This window comes from Nicotiana tabacum, chromosome 19 (genome assembly GCF_000715075.1).
Source record: "Nicotiana tabacum cultivar K326 chromosome 19, ASM71507v2, whole genome shotgun sequence".
NCBI lineage: Eukaryota > Viridiplantae > Streptophyta > Magnoliopsida > Solanales > Solanaceae > Nicotiana > Nicotiana tabacum.
In genome coordinates, this window is record NC_134098.1 from 71223908 (window position 1) to 71243900 (window position 19993).

Below are 19993 nucleotides of genomic sequence, written 5' to 3' on the forward strand. Positions count from 1 at the left end.
TGCATGAGATCTGAGAAAACCTACTATAGAAAAGGAGTGAGCAGAAACAACGCCCCATCAGTTAACAAGTTTTCAGAACAAAATTTTCAAATGTATCATTGAAAAACCATCCTTAGCAGTCTGTGTGTTACTTTGCAAGTTATACAGTATCAATCAAAAGTTAGCAAAATCAGCATTTGCATAAGACGTTCTGCCAAGATGTATTTGTTTTTTGTTTTTTTTTATAAGGTAATATATTTGTCTCATCTTTACGAAGTTTAGAAAAAAATATTTATTACATATAGTTACAAAAATCGGATTAAACTGACAGATCTTTCTGCAATTGCACATATACATTCCCTTTCGTAACTCGTCCATGATGCTGTTCTTGAAGCATGATCCATTTCCTCTAATCTGTCAAAACCAAAGGTAAATTATTGTTCTCGAGAAAATCAAGGGCACAAGTGAACATTTAAATCTTCAAAGCATGAAAATAACAAAAAGTAAACAAATACTTGCCAATCTTCTCTGACCAAATCATTCAGCTTGCGCTTAGACACTGTTAAACCATTCCACATCACCAAACAACAAGATGGTCTCTTTCACTTTCACTCTCTCTCCCCCTGTCTCTCCTATACCTGCAGCAACTTAGAGAGAGAGAAGACAAATACTTCCATGTAAATGCTTTCATCCGGCCGAACATATACTTCAACATGCAGTCAGTTTCTGCATAAGCTCACTTTCCAACTTCAAGTTGCAACTAAAAAGATCTGTTCATAAATCGATAGGTGACTCCCAACTAGAACATTTTTCACTGAACATGTCTCAGTGGAGAAATGCTCCAAGAGGAGCTGACAAACCCTTGGCAGTTAATCCACCAAAATTGTTTGAGAATGATCATCTTTTCTGCAAAATCCTGCAGCAAAGTCAAATGGATATCTTGTCTTTATAAGAAGCAAATACTTGGATAGAAGAATTTAGCTCTCGCCAAGACAACCATGAGATCTATCCCTTAGCTGTGCATTTGGATGTAAACCTTATTGCGATAGGCTATGGCCTGTAAGCAGACAAAGACATGATAAACTTATGCAAGTTCTTTTACTCATCTGGTATTTCCCCGTAATCCTAGTGATTGTCAGGCCAACCTTTCAGTAGAGAGTGAACACCTCAAGCCTTCACATTTTACAAATGAAATAAACTGACAGCTGTGCTCGGCTGCTAATCAAACAATTTCACTCCTTTATAATTTATAACCAAAAAGTTATTAGCAAACTGGTTATTAGACGGTGCTACATTGGCAGAAGTCATCAATGCCGCTGCTAAACGGGCCTTCATAGCAGGGTCATAATCCAGCTCACTGCCAAATCAACATTTCCATTTTCCTATGTCAGGAAGCTAGGGAAAGACGGAAAGCAAAGAGAATAGCACAAGTATGGAGTCCCTAAGGGGATGGCCTAGTGCTTGAGGCATGAGAGTAATAACCTGGAGATCCCAGGTTCGAATCTCAACTACAACATTTTGTGTTACTCCATCAGCTCCAGCCTTGATGATCAAGATTACCTTGGCAACTTGTGTTTGTTAGCTGGACAAGCTGCCTGGTGGATTAGTCAAGCTGACCTGACAACACCGATGTAAAAAAAGAGAGCACAAGAGTGGAAAACAATAGGGAGATCGGAGAGAAACTAGAGGACTTTAAAATGAAAATCTATCTATCTTTTGCCATTTCCCTTCCTTGAACCAAAAAAAGAAGGCAAATTTAGGTACATTTTCCTTCTTTCCTTTAGTCTCTAGACAAAGGGTTAGTTTCTTTTTTTTTTTGGGCCGAAAAGTTTGATTCAGTTACCAATGAATTGCTCAATCTCCAATTGAACAAAGTTACCTTCAAAAAGCATCGGAGTAGTCTTTCAACGCTCAAAGAGAATATGCACTTATAATCCTCCTGTGGATAGATTGGCCCCTCCAACAACTACAGACAGAATCTGTTTAACAAGTTACCTGTAAAGTTGAAGTAGTAACATGTGGGAAACAGTGAAAAATCTAAAGTGGTTTTTGTTTGAAATTTTCCAAAAACTAGGGTTGTGAACTCAAAGAGATTTTGGAAAGTGTTTGTTTGCTCCTGTTTTTGCAAAACGTGTTTTTAAGATTACCAAACTTGTTTTTTCAGAAACCTAAAAACTCCAAAAACTAGTTTCCAAATTACTGAAAAACTCGAAAACTTAAGTTTGGAAATCTAAGAAAATGAAAGACCTTTACCCCCCCCCCCCCCCCAACCCCAAAAAAAAAATTTAAAATCAAGTTTGCAAACTCAAGTTCTGGAAAACTTTAGATGCCACATCAAAAAAGGGCGACAATTCCTGGCAGTTCATATCACATACAAGTTAAAAGATGCAAACGAATGACAAGTTTATGATTTATTACCTATTTTCATTTTTCAACCTGCTAAAAGGGTAGACCCCTTTGCTTTTAACTTTGACTCCAGACCAAAAAATTTCAATCCAGACAACACCAAGTCTGCAGTCGTCTTCTTCATGTGGTCAATAAGCATCTCATCATAAACAACTAAGTCGGCTTCAGTAAGATGTTTTCGCTTTCTCATATTTGCAAAAAATTTCCGTGCTTCTTCAATTGTTCCATGTTTGCACATGCCAGAAATTACAGCACAATATACAGCATTATCAGGAGAATAGCCCTCTTCTAGCATTTCATCTAAAACTTTCATTACCTTCTCAGCATCATTCATTTTACAGACATGAATAATAGTGAGAATATACTTAAACTCAATAGGGCCACTCTCCACATTGCCTAGGCAGTCACGAATTAGCATCATTGCTGGATCAATCTGTCCAATTTTGCAAAGCCCTTTGACAAGAGAACGATACGCAGCAACCGACGGAATCAAAGACATCTCTTTAATTCTGTTATAGCAATTACATGCCTCCTGTACATCTCCGACCTCTACAAAACACTGGATAGCATTGCTGTAAGTCGATGAATCGGGTTTATGATCTGAATCGCGCAATTCAGAGAACAATGTGAGTGCCTTGGTCACCTCGCCATTCCTATAGAGAGCTTCCATAAGAATGTTATATATTGGAACACCACAATAATCTTTTTCTTTCAAATATTCAAAGACTTCTAAAGCAATCATAATCCTATCATCCTTCTCTACCATAAATGTAAAGAATTTGGATAAATCATCACGAATGCAATAGCTCAATCGCTGCAGTTCCTCAAGCAATTTGCAAATCTCATCCATTCTCTTTGACTCTGCATAAGACACCAATATGGGCCTTACAGTGGAAAAATCAGGTTGAAGATCTTCTTGAACTGTGATTTGGAAAAGTTTATAGGCCCTATCGATCCGTTTTGCATTGCAGAAACCTTCAATAAGAGAATTATAGATTGCCAAATCAGCTCTGTAGCCCGAGTCCATCAGATCTTTAAGCAAATCACAAGCTAAACCAACTTTTCCATTTGCTACAAACGATTCAATCAAAGATCCATAAATCGCCCTATCTATTAAATAATTCTTTTGTTTCATTTCATTAAACAACGCATAGCCTTTTTCAACCTGATTAATTTTACATAAACCATTAATAAAAGTTGAATAAGCAATAACATCGGGTTCAACTGCATCCCGCTGCATCTCTTCCCAAACCTTTGAACAACCATCCAAGTTCCGCTCTGCAACCAATATCTTTATCATTGCTGTATAAGCAAACACATCAGGTTTGCAAAGATTCCCTCTCATCCGACCCAAAAGCTCAAATACTTCATCCATCCGCTTTAACCTGCATAGTCCCTTTATCAAGATCATGAAAGTCATACTCTCCTCCACCAACCCATCCTTCTTGAAATCATCATAAACTGACATAGCCAAGTTCAAATGATTGGTTTTAACCAAAGCATCCATTATTCTGTTATACAGAAAAACTCTTGGTTTTACCCCAAATTTTTTCATTTTCTCATACACATAGTACACTCTAAGACCCCTGTTAGCATCACCATGCATTCTGATCAAGATTTCAAATTGTTTCTCACTAGGCGGCTTTCCTTGCATATGCATCAGCTCGGGAACCTGATCAGCCGCCCGAAATTGATTCACCCGATTCAGACCATAAGCAAAGGCATTGTAACAAGAGAAATCATGCCTGTAACCTTTTTGCTTTCCTGTTAAGATACATTATAAGAATAAGCAGATACACATACAAGAATAATGCTGATTATCATTCGTTTGTCTATTACTTCTGCTCATTTTTTCTTCAACCATTGAGAATCAGAATAACAAAATGCATAATTTTGGGTTTCTTCTTTTTTGTATGTAGAACGATTTAAGACATAGCAATCTGCCAAAAGATCAAAACCATGACAATCGCGGTCGTTGACTGCCTCAAATCACAGGTTGTATCTACAACAACAACAACAACAACAACAACAACGACAAACCCAGTGTAATCCCACAAGTGTGATCTGGGGAGAGTATTGTGGACGAAGCCTTACTCCTACCTTGTCTAGATAGAGAAGCTGTTTCCGGTAGACTCTCGGCTCTACATACTCTCTATGTCCCACAAGAATTTTCCCTTTTCATTTTTTTGGAGTCAGATTGACACATTTTTAGACTAAAAATGAAAAACAATTCATATATATTCAACAACTTGCAGAAAAATATTACAAGTATGCAACTTTAATGTCATTAAAATAAAATTGCTGCTCAAATGTCACGTTCTTCACAAAAAAAGAGTAAGCACTTAAAGAAGAGTAGCATACAGATTAAATATGAGAGGAAGCCTTGGCGCAATAGTAAACGTTGCCCCATGTGACCGGGAGGTAGCGGGTTCAAGCAGGCAGAAACAACATCTCGTAGAAATGCAAGGTAAGGCTACATACACCATACTCAACATGGTGTGGCCTTCCCCGAATCCCGCGCATAGCAGGATCCAAGCTCCCCTTCTTTATACAGATTCAATATATTTTCAAAATAAAATTTAAATACACAAAAAAGTGCTCAGCATTAAAAGTTGAAACTTTTCCCATTTCAAAGTGACAACATAGCACATTATATTTGCAGACAAGAAAAAGAAAACACAAACAATAAGAAGCCTCATTGATTAAAAGTAACAAAATTCAAAAAGGTAAAAAAGGGTGAATTTTTAATACCAGCCCAATGGAAGAACTTGGAGGAAATTTTAGGATCAATATTAGGGTGCTTGAGAACTTCAGCTACAAGCTTAGGAGTGACACGTCGCAGACGATTAAGGTCAGCCACAAGGGGTGGCCCCCAACTCTTATGTTTCCTGAAAGAATCAACTATATACCTACCAATTGGTGATAAGCGCTGAGCCAAAGAGAAAAAATCATGAGATGGGTCTTTCTTGGATTTTAGGCCTGAATCGTCATCTGGGTCCCATTTTTGGAGCTCAAAATCAGCAGAAGAAGAAGGTGAGTTTTTGGGGGTGGGGCGATTTGGGTTTATGGTTTGGCGATTAGAGAAAAGGCCGCCTTGTACTGTAGGACGATGCTGTGTCGGTTTCCGGTGGCCGTAGAAAAAGTATGGTTTGTGTTGTACTGCAGATTTGGGTGGCATTTTTAGGTTCTTTCAGAGTTTTTTGCTTCTTCTTCAGAAACCGAAAGCGGCGAAACTCGAATGAACTACCACAGACATGTAAATGTGCTAGTGGAGTTGCTTTGGAACTATTTTCGCACTTAGTCCCTTTTTTTTAAACACCAAAAATTTTAAAAGCTTATGCCTGTAACCAAATGTAAAAGAATAAAAGTGAAATTAAAATAGCGAGTAGAACCCAAATTACTTACAATATTTTTATATTTATTTTTTAAAATTTATTAAATGAGCAGTAATGCAAAATGATAAAGGAGCGAGAGTTCGTGAAAACACTGCATCAAAGTGTAGAATTTGAACTTAAAATACTTTAAATAGTTCAATAAGTTTAAGTTCTTAAAAATTGTAAAATAGTAGAAAAATATTTTACTTTTGTAATGTATTAAATTGATAGATTGATCTTTCTTGATTCTATGAGTGGTTTGCATAACCTTTTAGTTGGTTGAGCGATTTATTAGTTGGTTTCGTTAACGAAAAAGTTACATAATCAGAGTCGGACTTGAGTATCGGATAAAAACTTGCTCATTTTGATTCCCTTGCTACCTAAGCAAGGTCACACTAAAACTAAAAGCACCAATGACGAGACTTATGTACAAAGAACACGTGAGTGATGTTCGGTTTGTATGCTATGTTGGATCTCTTGGTTGTCCAAAGGCAGTCATGACCACAGTTGAGAATCTAGAGATGTTTACAGAAAATCTGCTAACAACTGTGTCCTAACACAAACATAACATCACCATTTAATAGAACATAATGTCACGTCCTTAGTTTTTAACTAAATACCCTGCTCACAATTTTACACAATTTGTTCATGTTCTTGCTATGCCAAGTCAGCCTTACTACATTAAAGATAGCTAAGGGAATATTAGAACACAGGAGAATGGCCAAAGGAAGCTTTTTATTGCAGAGAACTTGATTATTTTTGTTTGATAAGTTACAAATGAATAACCTCCTTTATATAATAGTTTCACAGGGGCTAGTGAGTAAGTAATAATTATTACACAAGGCCCTTGTTAGTTACAAGTAAGTCTTTCTCTAGAATATTCTACATAGCTAGAATCTTCTAAGGACTTTTCTAACAATTCCATAGGGTTCTAAGGTCCTCCATGAGAAATCTCCATATTTCTCTGGAACCTTCCTACATGTGCTAGTCTATTTCATATGTAAGCTTCCACAGGGCATTAATATGTGCCAAATAGCACCTAGGTGGTATGATGATGTGGCGGGTCATGACACTCTCTGTCACGCCCCGATCTCGGGGAGCGCGACCGGCGCTCAACCGAGATACCCCGGTTAAGCAAGCTTGTTAGATGCCTTCTACCCAATCTTGCCCATTAACAATATAAGAATCAGTACAGGTGATAGACACGAGAATGGTCAAGTGTTCCACAATATTTTCCATTACTAAAGGATATTCATTTATGATTTCCAAAATATAACAAGTTTACTGATATGATGAAAACATGTTCGCCCAAATACCAACACTTACTAGTTTAATTCCCAAAATCATATACCACTCACAATCTGTCTACGGAGCCTCTAAGTACAACAGAAGAGTAGTATGGATGTGCCGGCGACAAGGCCTCGGCTATACCTCAAAATGTAACATACAATGTCAAATGACATGAAGCCCGAAACAGAGTATGGCTCACCAAAATCTGTTGAATAGAGAGTAGTTGCTAACAAGAGTCAAAACCACCTGCTGACGAACCACCTGTATCCATTGAAGATGCAGAGCCCCCGATAAAAAAGGACGTTAGTACATTTAGAATAGTACTAGTATGTAAAGCTAAATGCCCACTTGCAAAATAGAATGCCAACATAAGAAAGGAAAAACTATATGAACAACAAGCCACAATCAACAATATTCAAATGCCTATTTAAAACATACCAATTTTCAAAATACGAAATAGTATATATTTTTTATTGGGAGTTCATTTGCACCGATATACCACCATGTTTTTAGCACGGAGTCCGATCACGCCCGATCGGCTAGGCTATCTCCCCATGAACAATGTGGTTTGACATGTGGTGTGAAAGAAATGTGTTACCAAGAGTAGTACCACCATGTGCGCAATATGGCGTCCGATCTCCACCCGATCGGCTAGGCCACCTTCCTACATAAGTCGTGTGGGTTGACTTTCCAATTCCAGCTAATATCAATCTCATCCCAAATAAGGGGAATAATCACAATCCACCCTTACACCGGTACGTGTAATTTCGGGTGTGGCCTTATGACCCACCCTTCCTCGGTTTGCTAATGATACTCCCAAAAATATTTTTTGTTTTTGCACACAAAGGTAATATAATTACAAATATATTCACCTCATCATCTTTCACATTGTATAAACCTTCATTAGTATTTTCAACCACTCAAAACCACAATAATTTTTTGGTTCTTTTGGCCATTCACAAGATTCCTTATTCATGGCACGACGACCGTATTTCATATTCCACACTTTCTTTTCTTTACTTTCAAGGATCACCATCAAACATCAATATATAGAATATTCCGGAAATCATAACTTTAAGTTTATTAACAATGAAGACTTTAAACACAATGAATTCCTTTCCAAGAAATGGAGTAAAATGGTTGGCAATCAAAGCACAAGTTAGAAGCATAAACGAGTAGCACATCATTTAATCTTGAAATACCTTTCCCAAAAAGGGCAATACACAATTTCAACTAGGGGCAGCATGTGGGTCGTGCCCGGTCCTAAGTGGATTTCGCAGGCCCGGTCCTAGGCGGGCCGGTCCTAAGTAGTCCCGGGCTTCGCGGGCTTCTCGTTGGAACCGGTCCGGGACCGAGACCACGAACTAGCGGTCCCGTGTTAAGTGGGTCGGTCCCGGGCCTAAGCGGGCCCAAACGATCCTAAGCGGGCCCAAACGATCCTAAATGGGCCCAATGGAAACTTTCTATTTTTTAAATTATTTTTATACAAGTTAGAGGAAAAAAATGGTAATAAAAATATCTATGGCAATTCCTAGTAAATTATATTATAGAATTATCACCTAAATTTTTTAATTCAAATTTAAAGACGAAAAAATTGTAAAGAGATATTCAAAGCAATGCGTTATAATATATATACTATATATACATCTTATTATATTAAGATGTATATATAGTATATCGTAAGATGTATACTATCGAATATGGCTTATATACTATGTATATAGTAAGATATATATATATATATATATATATATATATATATATATATATATATATATATATATATAGAGAGAGAGAGAGAGAGAGAGAGAGAGAGAGAGTATAGTATATACTATATTATACTATATGTATAGCTTAAGGTATATAAAAAGACAAAAATATTGTAAAGAGATATTCAAAGCAATGCGTTATATTTTTAGTATAGCATTAAAAAATCCTAACAATATCTTTCTTAGTCTTCCTCCCCCCTATGGAATGAGTACAACAAGGTGCTAATACCACCATTGAGAAGAAGAAAAAACTAATCAAGATGTGCCAAAATACAAGTTACATATTAATTTACATGGTATCTCTTACAAATTTCATAAATTCTTCAAGGTTCGGAGGAATTTTCGTTGGTGGTGGCGGAAATAAAACTTGGTCATCACCGCTTCCAGGCAAAGCATCATCCTCCGCAAGTTCAGATAGCATTTCTTCATAAGCTTCGTCTACCTCTGGTTGTGGTTCAGCAAGTCCAAAATTTCTTCTTTCCGAACGGATCCAATCTCTGAAAAGTACTGATTTTTCCAAGCTCTCCCTCATAGACGCTCTATAATCACCGAGTTGAAGTCTTGCTTGACTGAAAGCGCTCTGTGATGCCACTGTTGAACCTTGAATAGTTAAAATGTCTCGGGCCATCTTTGAAAGAATCGGAAAGTATTTTTCTTTGTCCTTCCACCATTCCAAAATATTAAAGGAGCCGTCGGGATTCACTTCTTCAATTCCTCGTGACAAATAAACTTCAAGCTCATTTAGTTGTGAAAAATTACTAGTACTAGAACCTTGAGAACCCCTGAACCCTGCCCAAGCACTAAGTGCTCTTACTCCCGCAGTTCTTTTAGATGATTGAGAACTAGAAGAAGAAGGCTATTGCGTCCGCAAGTGTAGACAACTCCTCATCTTCAAGTGCTAAACCATTATAAACAGTTTCATACCAAAATTGAGGACCTCCTAATTTCATAGTAGGATTTAACAATGCAGCAACACCATAAATAGGGAAATAGGGAAAAAATATTTTTTAAATTTTTTTCTCATGGAATCAATAGCAAGTTGATAAATTTCCACACCCTCTGAAAAATGATCAAACAAATTTGAAAGTTCTGCAATATAAACTAAACAGTTAGAAATAGTAGGATAATATTGCCCAGAAAATTCATTTGTAGCAATATAAAATTTTTCTAAAAAATCTACAAGCATTTTAACATTAGCCCAATCCGCATTTGTAAGGTGCTCATCATCATCACTTACATGAGTATTAAACATTGAGTTTATGGGGTCTATATTTATATGCAACAACTAAACTTTCATACATGTAATTCCATCTAGTTGGACAAGGTTTAGGAACCTTTCTTTCTGTTAGGCCAAATTCATCGCATCTTTTAAAATATTCTCTAAGTCTACTTCTACGATTTGAATAAAAAATCCAATTAAGAGCCATTTTAACCTTTTCAATTTCAACATTTAAAATTCGCATATCATCACCCATAATTAAATGGTAAATATGACAAATACATCTAACATGAAAAATATTACTAAATGCAGGACTTAGTGTAGTGGTAAGCAAGGCTACATCATTTGTGTTACTAGTAGCATTATCCATTGAAACTGATATTATTTTATCACTAATGCAAAAATATCTACAAATATCCGTAATCGTGCTAGAAATAAACTGCCATGTGTGACGTGAATTAATTATTCTATAAGCAATAATGCGCTTTTGCATTATCCAATCCTCATCAATCCAATGACTGGTAACAGTAAGGTAATCACAGTCATTACCACTTCTACCAATATCAGTTGTAATAGCAACACGATAATTTATATGAGTAAATAAATAGCGCAAATATTGTTCATATTCATGTTTATATTTATAAATATCACTCTTTACGGTTGTGCGAGGAAAACCTTTATAAGTAGGATTATAAACTTTTCTAATATAATGCACAAAGTGAGGGTTAGAAGAAAAACTATAGGGTAAGCACATAACAGTAACCATTTTTGCCAATTCTTCCCGATCTTTTTTTGGATCATAATATAAAATACCACCGGTAACAGTGTTAATTCCCGGTTGAAATTAATTTGACCCGGTACTAAGGTCAGCCTGACTAGGTGCACTTGTCCCCTCGGCCAAAGTTTTCATACGAAAATATCTAGCTTTATCTTGAGGGTGTAGCAATATGTATCTAGTCCAACTTCTCGTCCCTCCCCGACTTCCAACATATTTAAAAACTAACTCTTTGTCACAAGTTTTACACTTAGCCCTATTTTTTTCTCTTAGTTGAGTAAAAAATGGCCAAACAAGAGATGTTTCTGTCTCGTTTAGAAGGTTGTCTAGAAAAAGTAGGGGCAGTAATAGGAGGGTCAGACGGGGGATCATTTGGATTATTATTAGTTGGGTTAATTTCAGGAGCAGGACTAGTGGGTGTATCGTCATCCGGTTGCGTTTCATCAAAATCTATTTCTTCATCATCATTTTCATCAATAGTTGGATTACCATAAAGAGCATTCATATATTCATGGTTTAATTGTTCACCGGGTGCAATATTATGGCAAAATTGACTCTCGGTAAATTGTAATAAACTATTATCGCTATCAAGAATAGCAGGTATAGGACGAGTAATAGGTTTCGGCCGGGGAGCAGGGGGAAGTGGAGGAGGAACAGATTGGCCACTAGATTCACCACTCTTGGATTTTCCCTTATTTTTACTAAACATTTTTTTTAGAAAATAAGCCATCTTAATTAATCAAGCAAAGTAAATAAAACAAACAAAACTATAATATTAAAACTTAAGAGTTGGAACGAGTTTACCGAATTGACGAACAACTTGTTGAAAAATAATTATCGTTGAAGACTTGAAGACTTCATCACAATTTTGCACAAATTGTAACAATTAAGTAAGCAATTATAGAAGAATATTAGAGAGAGATTGATGATTTTGTGAGAAAAATAAAAGAATGAGGGGGTATTTATAGTTGAAAATAGGAAAAAAGTGTAATTATAAAAAGTTTGAGGTTAAAACAAAATTTGGGAGGTTAAATGGCTATTTTGGCAGACCAAACGGCTAGTTTTTAAATGGCCAAACGGTCAATTTTTTTTTTTTAAATTATCCGTTGGTTCCGTTTAGGATCGCTTGAACCGGCCCACTTCTGAGTCGGTTCCGGTCCTAAATGGTCCCGGTCTCGCGGGCCTCCCCTATGAGACCGACCCACTACCCGGCCCACCACCCCACGGTCCCGGTCCTATCCGGTTAGGACCGTTTAGGCCCACCGCCCATGTGGGCTTGCGGTCCTGGGCCGGTCCTGGTCTTAACCGGCCCACTAGCCACCCCTAATTTCAACTCATGAATATATATAAGAGCTAAAGACACGTTGAAAATACTTACAAAGCATAACACTAGTTAAAACAGCCACGTTTGGGCACTAGTATAACTCTCATTATTGGCACAGTGGCCACACTTTCCATCTCCAACCCCCTTCTTTCACTTTCAAGCATCCTTATAGATTATCAACAACAAGACATTTTAATTTAAGACTTTAGATACATATTTGAGCAACTAACCAAATTAAGGGTCTTAGACACATGTGATTTCTTACACAATTCGACATGCTAGTTTTCATTAGAATTGCGCTTCAAATCATAACATATTAACATACAACCCATGTTTATTCACCTTCTCAAATAGTAACTCAACAAAGAAGAATGTTTGGAATACAATTTGAACGCATATATCTTTTGACACAAGGCTTGTTCAGAAGGCCATTGCGGGGTTCAATTCTAAAAGAGGAGTTTAGCCAACATACCTTGTTTGAGCTTTCCTTAAGTTACTACAACGTCCCAACACTTCTAGCAATAACAATCTATAGGAAAATAGCAAAAATCGGATAATAATTAGAAGGATTCACATGGTGTAACTCTCTTAGGAATTTTGTCAAACACCTAGTATGCAAAATAGACTATAAAGCTCTACATTGGTAATCCCGTCCTCCCTCAACCAATTTCAACAAGAAACTAACCAAAATGGTTCATTAATCCCACATACTACAACCTATTGTCACATGCATGACCTATTTCCAACCCCCACAATATACTAGAACTCATAACCTCTTGCATGAAAGCTTAGAGGTAGGACTTACCCGGATAGATGATAATCTAGTGATTGGTTTCCTTGATTCTTGAAGGTTGGTGCAAGATTGGATGATTAGAGTGTTAGGCTTCCTCATTCTCTCTCTAAAATGCTCTTACTTCTCTCTAAAATCATTAGGTAATCGCCCAAAAATAAGCCCCAAAAACTATTTATCAAAATAGGGTCGGGTTATAAAAATAGGAAAAAGGACCTCCCGAACTCAAGTCTACGATCGCAGAATTGACCGCATAACAAGTATGTCGTCCGCAAAATGGACCGCGAAAATGATGCCAAGAACTGGCTGCACTGGACCGATCTGCAGTCCGCAGACCACTTATACGGCCACAGAATGGGCTACAGAATCGCCTAACAAAATTTCCTCATGATAACTCGGCGACAGAAGTGCGGACCGCAAAACAAGTATGCGATCGCATAATGGACCGCGAAACAACCCTCAAAATTCAACAACTCCCTGCTCAACTCTGTGACGCTTATGCGGCCCGCAGAATGGATATGCGGTCGGGAATCTGACCGCATTATTAGCCCTTCAGCAAAACAATTTCAACCAACACCTCAATATATTCTTCAACCCAAAAAGTCCGTATCACAATGAGCTTCCCTCAAACACGTAAGCCTACCTTGACACCACGAAACCTTAAATTCCTTGGTGAAATTTTCGGGGCCTTACATCCTCCCCCACCCAATTTTGTGCCCCCCCTCGGCACAAAGTATCGACACGTACGCGCGCACCTCGCCTTGGTGTCGCTGGAGATCTTTGTCCATTAGCCATGATACTCCATGGAGCGGTTCACCTTCCCATGTCATAAGGTACTGGTCACCTTTCTTCTTGCCCCGTTTGTACTTTGGACGGCTAGCAATGATAACCTCAATCCTCCGTCCATCGGATGCCTCTCCTTGCACTTGGCCTGAATCTCCCCATGACTCAACCAAGTCTAGCAGCTTCTGAAGCATCGGGTCCATGCTTACACTCCCTATTTGGCTGCCCTCCGTAGTCACAACCTTGCTAGAAAACTTAACCCCTCTGCTTGGTGCATCGTCCAAGTCTGATAGCATGCCATCACTTTGTAACTCGCCATCCTTTTCAACTATGTCCGCCTAACGTTTCTTGCTACCACCAAGCTTCATTTGCTTGGCGCCAAGATAGGCTTTGGAATCCCCTACTTTCGGCTTAGATTCCAAGCGCATCCCCCCAATACAGGCGGTCCCTCCTATGTCACCCTTGTGTGCTTGAGCAAAGTTCCCGATCATTGCTGCAAGCCTCCCCAAATCTGGGCATTCACTTGCCCGATGTGATCCTTTACATAAGTAGCACCCTCTCTTAGGCACGTACTCGCTACCGTTTTCCGGCCCCTTGCCATTTCGCTTGGACCCCAGTCCATTATGGGATGGCCCCTTGCCACTACCCTTGTATACTTCGGCTATGCCTTTCCCGTTGTCCTTGTCATGATCTCCCCTACTTCTCTCGGCATTGCCTTCTTTGGACTTGGCAGGCTTCATCTTGAAGTCAACGAGCGACTCGGCTAACCCTATGGCCTCGTCCATGTTGGCTATTTGATGTCCTCTTAACTCATGCTTTACCTAATTTTGCAATCCGTCCATGAAGTAGAAGAGGGAATCTTCCTCGGACAATGACATGATTTGCAGCATTAAGGTAGTGAACTCGCGCACATACTCCCGAATTGTGGCCGTCTGTCGGAGCTCCCTTAGCTTCCGCCTAGCCTCGTACACCACATTCATCGGGTAGAATTGCTTCTTCAACTCCTTCTTGAACTGCTCCCACGTCTCAATCTTGCCCCCTTCTCCATGTCAGTACATTTTCGACGCCACCCCAGAGCGGCGACCTCGGTCAAGTACATTAAGGCGTTGCGTACCTTAACAACTTCATCATCCTCCTTGACTACCTCAAAGTACTTGTCCATCCTCCAAAGTAAGTCTGTCACCTCGCGTGCGTCCCGTGCACCGCCATACTGCTTTCTCTTAGGACCTTCACATTGGTCCCTTTTTCAAGTACCACGCCCTTGGTAATTCCGACCATGTTTCCCTACAAAGTTTCCTTCTAGCAATCTATTGTACTCTTTCTAACATTCCTTTAGTCATAACCTTTGCTCTGATACCACGTTGTCACGTCCTTAGTATTTAACTAAGTACACGTGCGGCACTTGACAATCTGCTCACGATTTTGCACAACTTACTCACGTTCTTGCTATGCCAAGTCAGCCTTACTACATTAAAGATCGCTAAGGGAATGTTAGAACACAGGAGAATTGCCAAAGGTAATTTTTTATTGTAGAGAACTTGATTATTTTTGCTTGATGAGTTACAAATGAATAACCCCTTTTATCTACTAGTTTCATAGGGGCTAGTGAGTAAATAATAATTATTACACAAGGCCCTTATTATTTACAAGTAAGTCCCTTCTCTAGAATATTCTATATAGCTAGAAGCTTCTAAGGACTTTCCTAACAATTTCATAGGGTTCTAAGGCCTTTCACGAGAAATTTCCATATTTCTCTAGAACTTTTCCACATGTGCTAGTCTATTTCATATGTAAGCTTACACATGGCATTAATATGTGCCAAATAACACCTACGTGACATGATGATGTGGCGGATCATGACAATATGCTCAATACTATTCTAATGATATCTTCAAATAAGATCATATGACAAAGAAAAGAAAATATTCAATGAAGTCAATGAATTTTGCTGTAGCTAGTAGTTAAAATAAATTTTCGTTAAAACTTGGAATTCAACTAATATTTTGTTCTATCTTTACCACATTCGCTTTCCCTTCGATTCTATTTCAATTCCATTTATAAGTACTACAATTACTTGAATCACATATTTTACAGTATCTAATAGGATGAATTTTGGGGCCTAAAGCAAGAGCTTTACTAGCCTAGGGATGGAGCCGCCCTTGTTATCATTCATCTATCAAAAACCTACCCAACTATCTATCCAGCAGGGTATTTTCTCTTTAAGCAAAATGTATAAATGAACGGAAAAAAGAGCTTTTTTATGTTACACATATGTCACACCCGATGCCATAAAAAAAACATTCTCCTATTTATCTAACTCCATAGGCACGAGAGAGCTGCCTTCGAAACCTGCTGTCTTTCTCTTCCAATCCTCTGTAGAGTCATGGTTGCAGCTGCTCCACCACTGACCTTGGTAACACCCAAAGATGTTAAATAAGATACAAAAAGATCCAGAAGTTGGTCACTATTCATTAAAATTAAAAGTAACCCTCTTCTGTGGTTTTTCTTCTCTCCAATTGTACGCGGTCCTCTGTTCATCACCTTGAAACCTGGAGCTTTTGTACCGCGACATATGTTGTGAAGAACCTTCCCTCTTACGAGAACCAGTATAAAAGGTTTTATCACCTCTGTTATGTCTTCCAAAATCCATATTTCTCTCATTACTCTGCCTTGGTAATCGCTGCCAATCCCAAGATGTGAACTCAGGTTCTCCCCATCTTCTGTCATTTGAGGTTGTTCCACCACCTCGACTAAGGTTCCTATTCCAACGAGAGCCATACTCTGAATTCCACTGCTCATGCCCCCTGGTATTCCAATGGTTTCGGCCCCGGGAACCAGTTCTATTATTAACCCATTCGTTTCCTTTAGCACCAGCAACACTTTCACCACCTTGATGCCACAAATTGCTGAAAGTGTTATCAACACAAGCAGATCCATTCTCATAATTCAGCCCCGTGGTCCAACCCCACGACTCATTTCCACGGCCTCCCCAAGCTGTGTCCTTTAAGGTCCCCTGGTTTTTAGGGCAACTCCTTTCCCACGGATCATCATCTTTGATGTTTACAGGATTATCCCATTCATTCCAAGTCTGCTCCTCATTTCCTCCGCCTCCCCAGGCAGTAGAGTCCTTCAACGTCTCCTGGGTCTTGGGGCAACTCCTTTCCCACGGATCATCTTTGATATTTGAAGGGTTATCCCATTCGTTCCAAGTCTGCTCCACATTCTCACAAGTTTTAGAGCCCTGCACATTATCACTTTCCCAAGGATTTTCACCATTATCAGCAGCTTTATCCTCCCATACCAGGGTGCATCCAGAAACTAAGTTGTTCTCAGACTTGACGGCATTATCAACTTCATTAGGATTAAAATATTCTCTATCCAAATCTAGTATCAGCTCCGGATCAATAGTTGAGTCCCAATCAACTTTATCAATGTACATATCTGGATCGGGAGGAGGGCTCTGAGGAGGAAGACCACTTATCTCAGCCCAATATCTCCTTTTTGCATCATTGAATGCTTCTTGACCTGCAGAGTCATCCCACTTGACCACATTATCATAACAGTACATGTATTTTTTTGCACTCACAACCTTGCGCCAAGGAATCCCGGCTGCTCTGCAGAAATCTATTTCCCATGATGGAGCACTATTTTCCTGGATAGCTTTAAAAAGTGAAAATGAAGAAGTTATCAGATTTTGTAGGTAATACAATACTTGATAGCCTTCAAAAGCAGGTGTGCAGATGACAGGACATAAGATGACAATTTTTTTTATGCAAAGAAAAAACTAACTAGTATTTTAAGAAAATAAAGAAACTGAGGGAAATATATGAAGAGACATCTCTGATTAAAATGACAAAACATCCACAATAGTGAATTCCAATCGTGTCCAGCATGATCTTTTATACATCTAGGTACAAAAATATTTAGGGAGAGATTGGGGCTAAGCCAACATGGCAGCTGGCTTCAACACTCCGAGATTCTTCCGATAAAGGAATTTTCCTAGTACAACAGATTAAAAATGTTTTTTTATAACCGAGAAATTCACTATTTCCTACTTAAAAAATCAGTAGATAATGGGATTGGAACCGACCTTCTACCATCTCCACTTAAACACCAGACTTGGTTCACCAATAGGATTCGAACTCATGACTTGCGCCTACCATGATCTCTAGCCGTACTACCTATTCCCCCAAAACTAAAGCTCAGAGGAAAGAATATTAGTGGTAAAAGAGATTAAATTATGGGACAGCTGTTCAGTGCTTGTTATGTTCCAACTCAAATCAGTGACAAATCTAAACATGAAACAATTTACTTACAGAGAAGGTACACATTGGCTCCCTATTTACAGATTCGGCTAGTTCCCTATTCGACAATTCTCCTTCATATTATTTACGCTCAACTAGATGTGCACCTCACATGCTTCTGATTCATATATTTACCTTCCCAGCATAATCACAGTTCGGAAAGGGCGCATAACAGACTTTGCAGCATTAACTATCTCAAGAATGACAAGCGAGCGTTCTGGAAAGGCTAATCCCATTAACAAAGAGAAAGGCCGATAGAACAGTTTAATCATTTGAAATGGGATTGGGTCCCAATTAAGCAGGGTGAGTCATTCCAAATTCTTAGTTGCAACTGCAGGGACTCGAGAAAGACAAGTTTAATCCTATAGGATACAAATTAATGTACAATTATATCAAATTTCTTTTAAAAAGGAACAAAAACTTACTACTTTTATGACATTTACTATCTGAAGTGAAATTCCGATGTTATAAACCAATTGTAGCAGCTCAAAGTGGATTCTGCCCATAAATATCAGGGGTCATTTTTTTTGTAATTTTAAACTTAAATTCTTAAACTCGTTCAAAATTTCATTCAAAACAATCCAGGAATTTAAAAAACCCAAATATGTAAGCAAAGAATATATCAAAGAAACACGACATTTATCATCGTATAAACAGTAAAGCAGGTACTTTTATAGATCATCTCAAAACATACAAGGGATCATCTCAATAAAATTCAAATTCAATTTTTTAACCGAAACACCAAAAAGTAGAAGAAAAAAAACAAGAAAAAAAACCAAAATTTCCACCAAATTGGATCAATAAAAGAATCACAATCATTAATAAATACACAAAAATGCATAATCAGAAAAATAGCATGACACAGTAACCAAAACAAATCATGAGTATATTTTAAAAAAATGGAAAAATTAAAAGACAAGAAAGTACCAGGAGAATGAGATTGGTTGTAACGGGATGGAGGAGAAGGGGGAAAATCTTCGTACTTGTACTTTTTTCTTGGTATCCATCTTCTGTTCCAATTCCCCATTTTCTTCTGAAATCACTTATTAGACACACCAAAAAAAAACCAAAAAAAAAAAACAAAGAAGAGACTTAGAAGAAAAACAGGAGTTTCTTTCTTTAAGTCGGTTGGGGTTGGCGATAGAAACACTCAGATTTATTAATTTACTTTACTGATAATAAATGGGGAAAGACGAGACGAGTTGCTTGCTTTTTTCGCACACAGATTACATGCTTGAATTGAGAAACATGATTGATCATGGGCCGGGACTTGCTAAACGGACTAGATAGTTGATGGGCTTAGCCTAAGGCCTGTGGAAATGACACAAGGTAGCCACTTTTAAATATATTGTTTAAAATATATTTATAGTTTACAATATATTTAAAGATTAACCAATTCATTCAAACTTCAGGACACGATATCCTGAAGTATAAACCTAAAAGTTCAAACTTTAGGACTTCATATCCTAAAATTTTAAAATTATATCCACAAATTCGAATCTTATGTCCTGAATTTTAAATTAGAAATTCAGAAATTTAGGACACCTAGTCCTGAATTTTAATTAGCAGCTCAAAATTAAGATACTAAGTCCTGAATTTCAAATTAGCAGCTTAAAAATTTAGGATATCTAGTCCTGAAGTTTAGATGAATTGACTAAGTTTTAAATATAATGTAAATATGGATATATTTTAAATATATTTGTAGATATGCATCTCTCTCAACAGGCCTATTGCCTTTTGCACACAGCTACTTTTGGCAACTATGTTATGACGTTTAATTAATACTAATATAAGTATTTATTTCACCAATAAAAAGAAACAGCTACTTTTATTTTTGGCTTTGGATCATGGAGAGTGACAAAACTAACGTGGATTGACCAAGTCAGAAACTATTTACATTCGATAGCCGAAAAAATATATTAAATTTATATATTTTTTTGACTATTATTTTAGGAGCGACTATACAATGTCATTTTTCCT

General features: G+C 37.9%; 2 protein-coding genes across 19 annotated transcripts; both read right to left on the reverse strand.

Annotated features, from left to right (window-relative positions):
- Nucleotides 1-193: 193 nt before the first annotated feature.
- LOC107770023 (pentatricopeptide repeat-containing protein At4g20740) lies at nucleotides 194-5699 on the reverse strand. 18 transcript variants are annotated; one of them, XM_075237960.1, is made up of 6 exons: nucleotides 5137-5699; nucleotides 2398-4149; nucleotides 1859-1974; nucleotides 1462-1591; nucleotides 499-1336; nucleotides 194-393 (listed from the first exon to the last, which is right to left on the reverse strand). In XM_075237960.1, exons 1-2 carry the CDS (start codon nucleotides 5561-5563, stop codon nucleotides 2411-2413), a joined length of 2166 nt encoding a protein of 721 aa, XP_075094061.1. In that variant the 5' UTR covers nucleotides 5564-5699; the 3' UTR covers nucleotides 194-393; nucleotides 499-1336; nucleotides 1462-1591; nucleotides 1859-1974; nucleotides 2398-2410. The 18 variants fall into 18 exon arrangements, with proteins under 18 accessions (XP_075094061.1, XP_075094064.1, XP_075094060.1 ...); XM_075237963.1 differs by lacking the exon at nucleotides 1462-1591 and having other exon boundaries at nucleotides 499-895; nucleotides 1859-1958; XM_075237959.1 differs by having other exon boundaries at nucleotides 499-1591; nucleotides 1859-1958.
- Nucleotides 5700-15742: 10043 nt separating this feature from the next.
- On the reverse strand, nucleotides 15743-19202 carry LOC107824983 (uncharacterized). The gene is made up of 2 exons (XM_016651809.2): nucleotides 18941-19202; nucleotides 15743-17369 (listed from the first exon to the last, which is right to left on the reverse strand). The coding sequence occupies exons 1-2, from the start codon at nucleotides 19038-19040 to the stop codon at nucleotides 16174-16176; spliced, it is 1296 nt and encodes a 431-aa protein (XP_016507295.1). The 5' UTR covers nucleotides 19041-19202; the 3' UTR covers nucleotides 15743-16173.
- Between the last annotated feature and the right edge of the window lie 791 nt (nucleotides 19203-19993).

Coding starts and splice junctions, on each gene's coding strand:
- LOC107824983 (XM_016651809.2), bottom strand. CDS start 19,040: ATGGGGAATTGGAACAGAAGATGGATACCAAGAAAAAAGTACAAGTAC. Junction 17,370..18,940: donor CAACCAATCTCATTCTCCTG/GTACTTTCTTGT, acceptor CACTTTTTAAAG/CTATCCAGGAAAATAGTGCT.
- LOC107770023 (XM_075237964.1), bottom strand. CDS start 5,563: ATGCCACCCAAATCTGCAGTACAACACAAACCATACTTTTTCTACGGC. Junction 4,150..5,136: donor CAAGTTCTTCCATTGGGCTG/GTATTAAAAATT, acceptor GTATCTTAACAG/GAAAGCAAAAAGGTTACAGG.